This window comes from Vitis vinifera, chromosome 10 (assembly GCF_030704535.1).
Source record: "Vitis vinifera cultivar Pinot Noir 40024 chromosome 10, ASM3070453v1".
NCBI classification, from domain to species: Eukaryota; Viridiplantae; Streptophyta; class Magnoliopsida; order Vitales; family Vitaceae; genus Vitis; species Vitis vinifera.
Window position 1 is genome coordinate 4,915,424 of NC_081814.1, and position 5,578 is coordinate 4,921,001.

The 5,578-nt window shown below is 30.3% G+C and overlaps 1 protein-coding gene across 1 annotated transcript; it reads right to left on the reverse strand.

The window, feature by feature from the left end:
* Positions 1 to 3,230: 3,230 nt before the first annotated feature.
* Positions 3,231 to 4,231, reverse strand: MFT (MFT-like protein). Its single transcript, NM_001281006.1, is given in 4 exon segments — positions 3,231 to 3,553; positions 3,651 to 3,691; positions 3,835 to 3,896; positions 3,978 to 4,231. Coding segments are annotated over 4 exon segments (528 nt in total). The 5' UTR covers positions 4,179 to 4,231; the 3' UTR covers positions 3,231 to 3,329.
* Positions 4,232 to 5,578: the final 1,347 nt, after the last annotated feature.

Consider the following 5,578-nt stretch of genomic DNA (forward strand, 5'->3'; position numbering starts at 1 on the left):
AATTAGTCAACTTATGTTCACCTATAAGAATTAATCTAGAGAAAATATCAAATAGAGAATTTGAATCTAAGTGAAGATTCAACTAATGTGTATAATACATCTGCAATGGGAATCAATAATAAAGAAGACTCATAAGCATGCCAAAAAAGAATGATCAAATTTCCAAAAACATGCAAATCATCATTAGCAGTAGAAGTTTTTACAAAATAGTTCATAAATAAATATCTAGAGAGGTTATTTCATTGGGATAAAAAATATAGAACTTTCTCAACGTGTCTAAATCACAATCAAAAGTTTAAATTAATTAATTATATGTCAATTAATATCATATTAAATCACAATTAAGTTACTACACATAACAATCAGCATGTAATTAGAACAAAAGAGTTTACAAAATAAATCCTAAAAAATTATCTAAAAATGGAATTTTATTATGGAAAAAATTGGGAAGCATCTACTATATGTCTATTGTACAACCCAGAAGGCCAAATTATTTAATTATGTCTCACTTAATACTAGTTTTCATAAAGCCTCGAGGACCATAACAAAGCATATTTCCATTGCATACAAAAATTAATTTATTTGACTTAGAGATGTGATAAAATCTCAATATTTTCAGAGTCGGACCAGTCATTGAACTAGAAAAGTTATTGATTCATGGTTCATTGGTCGAATCGGGGGGTCGCATCGCGATTGAACCGATGACACCGTAAATATATAATTTATATGTTATTAAAATTAAAAATAATTATAAAAACAAAAATAATAATTTATATATTATTTCAAAATTAAAATTTTATTTGAAAAATCATAAAATTAGTTTCAAATTAGAATTTTAATTTAAAATTTATTTTTAAATCAAAAACTGATTTTATAATCATAAATTTATTTAAAATTATAATATTTTCATTCATTTAAATTAAAATCACAAGTTTTAAAAATCATGAAGTAAAAAAATAATAAAAAATTATGAAGTAAAAATAATAATAAATATAAAATAAAATAAATAATAATGAAGATGAGCTGGTTTAAAGAAATCTTTAAAATAAAGTTATGATAAATGTTATACTCTAAATATATATTTATTTATTATTTAACTTTGTACTAAAATTAGATAAATTAATATTCTTCTCCAGAAATATGTAATACTCTAAATGAAGATGAGCTGATTTAAAGAAATCTTTAAAATAAAGTTATGATAAATGTTATACTCTAAATATATATTTATTTATTATTTAACTTTGTACTAAAATTAGATAAATTAATATTCTTCTCCAGAAATATCCAATTTTCATTGCTTAAGTTGACTTGACTTGCTTTGCTAAATAATTACTCAACTTTCTTTCCTAAGAAATTTTAACCTAATGTTTTTCTAGCATCCGATCATCCAAATAATGTATTTAACCCTTTATTAAAATTAATTCTTAAGTACTTTGTAAGTATAGCAAAAATACTTATGCAACTTACAAGACTTAAAGAAATACCAATTACTCCCAACATCTAATTATTTTTTCAACCCCAAAATATACTTACAAAAATCTTCATAACCATATTGTACTATTCTCAAACTTTCACCCCAAAATATTCCTATAATCTTCATATATAATTCCTATGATTATAACTAACACTTTTTTTTGTACTCTCTAAAAATAAAAATAAAAAGTACATATGCCTAAGATATTTCTATAAAATTCAAACTTTCATCTCAGCGTTGATTTATTCTTTTCAAATCCTCATCAAAATAACTCTAGATTTAAGATTTATTAATTTTATTTCATCTAAATATTAAATTATTTATCTAAATATTTTTTTATTAATTAATTATTATTTTTTTTAAATATCAAATAAAACCTAAACTACATTCAGATTATTTTTTTAAAAAAAATATTCAAATAATCTAAACAAAATCAATCTAAAGTATTAAATTAAGGTTAAAAGTATCTTACCTTGAGGCATACAAACTAATGTGAAGAACGATGTTAGAACTCTACAATCTAACATCTATGCGAAATATTAAAAGATAGCCCAATATATGTATTTAGAGTTTCTAATGGGAAAAGACAATTTTACCTTCTTCTATTTATTTATTTATTATTATCTTTCAAAAGCCCAAAATCTATCCATAAAACTCAAGCCCAAGGCCCAAAATTTTATTTTTGTAATTAATTAATTATGACTTTACCCTAAGCTTAAGGTTAGGGCGTTACAATTCCCCACGTAGAAATTTTAAATTTGATTTAACGATGAGCACTCTCGTACTTATCAAAGAGGATAAGGGTTGGAATATTTGCCTTAAGCATCATTTAGTATTATTATTCTTAGTATTAGTATTATTTTATAAATATTTTTTACCATAAAATAAGAAATATTGGTATTTAAAATCTCAACTTTCCATGAGAGTCTTAAAGTTTAGAATTACCAAGAGTTGATTCAGCACGTCTAAAATTGTAGTCTCAAGTTTGAGATGTAGATCGTGCTCCAAATTGCGACAAGTCTACCTTTTTTTTCTTTTTCTTTTTTATTTATCTCTTCTTCTCCTTTTGGTGGTGACGCGATGGACACCACAGGATGGAATAAAAAGTCTACCAATTAAATACATATATACCTAATACGGGTACAAGTCTCTGTCTCATGGCAAACCCATTCAATTTTGTCCAAATTTCACCCATACGATGCCCGGAGTCCCGGACTCAGGTAGTTGACTTTACATTGGGTCACTCGCTTACAGGGCTGGGAATCGGTCTAGATTGAGCTGGGCCTGGCTCAATCCAAGCGTGGCTTGGGCTAAGGGACAAGCGTTATCATTCACTTTGGGCTGCCCTAATGGCTGAGGGCTGGTGCTAACTATCTCATGTGACATATCCATGGTTCAAGCCATTTGCCAATGCCAAAAGTTTATGTTCTAAAAAGTATTAAAAAAAGGATTTTTTGATGTTTGATTTCATTATAAAAAATATAAATAATTAAAATTAATTAAAATTTTATGTATTTTTAAATTATTTAATCTTTATATAATAAAGAAAAATAAATAAAATGATTTTTTTTTTAAATGTGAAAAAAATTTAATAACTTTAAACATTTTTTGTATTTTATTATTTATTTTTTTTTCTATTTTGCTTGTTATTTTATTTCCCTGCTATTTCCCTTCAAAATTTTAGAAACCAAACACAGTTCATATGTTTCCTCTTTATTTAATTACATGCATGTTGGGTGAGCTGAGAGCATGGAAATTTAAGAGGAACAACCAATCAGCAGTCTAGAATAGCATTATATTACCCATATCCATGTAAAAATTGAGTCAAAACACAACATCAAAATGCTAAAAGTGGTCAATGTTTTCTGTTCGTTCGCTCCTTCTGCGAGTTAAAATACACAAGCGCCACTGGTGGTCCAAGTCCGTTACCGGCGGCGAACTGGCGTGTGCTAAAATTGCTACGGGTATCTGGCGGCAGAGTCCCGGACATTGCTGCAGCTTTCTGCTTAAAGAGCGTAAAAATGTAGCGGTGAATACCAGTCGGTGGCTGTGGTCCCATGTAGGGCACCACCTCTCTTCCTGCAATCTCACCCATGCATGCACCATTTCGATCATTTGTCTTTTATAACATCAAAAATTCAAACTGTATATATAAAAAAAAGGCAAACGAACAAACCTTGGGTTGCATCGCATCCCTCTGGGATATCCACAACAATCCTGCAATCAAGTTTATTCACATGCCATTAAAAAATAGGTTTCTTTTTTTTTTTTTTTTGAAAAAAAAAAAAGGGAAAAAAACGTGCAACGACAAACACGTTTTTTTTAATACGAGCCAAACATAGCGGAAACGAATTAATTACCAATGGAGCCACTCTCTGAATGTCGGTTCACTTGGACTTGGAGCATCAGGGTCCACCATAACCTATCCAATGGTCACAAATTAAAGAATCATTCTCATTCAAACGACAGACGTGAAAAAACTAGAAGAAATGAAGGCACATACAAGAGTGTAGAGATTGGAAGAGAGACGATGTCCATGAATTTGGACTTTGGGCTTATCCACGGCAGCGGAGGGCGGAATCATGCGCCCATTAGCCACCTGTCTAGACCCAAAATGGACGGTGAACTCCGCCGCCGGAGTGAACATGTTCACAACATCTCCTATCACTTTTCCCACCACCAGTGACTCCAAAGACCCCGCCATTGGAGGAGCAGCTGCGATTGGTGAATGGTGGTTGTTGCCTGCCGTTCTTCTTTTTAAGGTTCCAGGAACAAGATTTCCAAAAGAAAAATAATAATAAATAAATACAAATCAAACACTCAAATAAAAAAAAATATCCCTAAAAGTGGGAGGAAGCTATGAAGGCGCGCCACGTAGTGAAAGCGTTTGGATGTGTGACACGTTGTGATAGTCAACGAAAGTGCTACCTGACACGCGTATGGACTGGAAATGGCTGACGGTGGACTCTTGAAGATAATGGGCTCGTGCACAGCTGATGGACGGATCTGCCCAATGTTGCCTTAGTGAGTGACCCAATAGGAAGCTCACGCTGTCATATATTTAACTTTTTCAGCAGCTCCGTCCTGTGACGTGGCAGATGTTAAATTTAGAAGAGTATGGCGCAGAAGATGCGTGAGTGGGCTGGGCAATTTTTTGTGAAACTATTGGACGCTGGTAAGAGATAATGGTTTGTGGGCCACAGGCTCCAAGTGGGAGGCACTCATGTGCCGGATTAGCGGCCCGATTTTCAAAATGGAAAGGGTTGGGCCTTTCATTTGATTTAAGAGTCCCTGGGCCAGTCTCCATAAGTTACAGATAGGCAAACACGAGGCTTTTATTTTAAAAATAATATATATGTATATAAATTATTTAAAAATGATGTCTCTATGCAGTGCAGCATAAAGTTCAACCACACAATTGATTTATCTCAAAAAGAAGAGTCCTATATATACACACTAAGATCCTTATTTCACACATTTGGGAAGAATGTTGAAATCAAGAGTTAGTTTATTTTTTAACTGTTACATCATATTTTCCTTTTCGTTCAAATTCAATTTTAAAGATCAACAATCCAGAGAAAAATAACATGTTGCTTTCGCACCATGACATGTCTGGAATTTAATTAAAAGGGGAAAACGACCTTTAAAAATACTTTATGGGTTTTATGGGTTTAAATTGCTTCTAATTTATTATCAAACATTGGTTGACAAAATGTATGGAGTACAGAGGTTCACATATTGCCTTAAGCATCATTTAGGTTTTGATTAGCTCTTAGACATAGGGTACATATAGCATACATAACGTAGAGATTATGTGATTATGATTTTAAGAAGCGTTTTTAATTTAAAAAGTGTTTTTGAAAAAAAAAATATTTGATAAGTTTTAGGAAATATTTTAAAAAATCTAAAAAATTACTTATAAGATTAAAAAATCATTTATAGTGTTTTATAAATAAATACTTCATAAATAATTCTTTTAAAAACACTTTCAAATAAAATATTTTTTACTAAAAACACTTTGAATAAAAACATTATGAAACGCACTGAAAGTAGTTTTACTTGAAATATTTTTAGTGAAAGTATTTTTTCAATAAATGTTTTTAG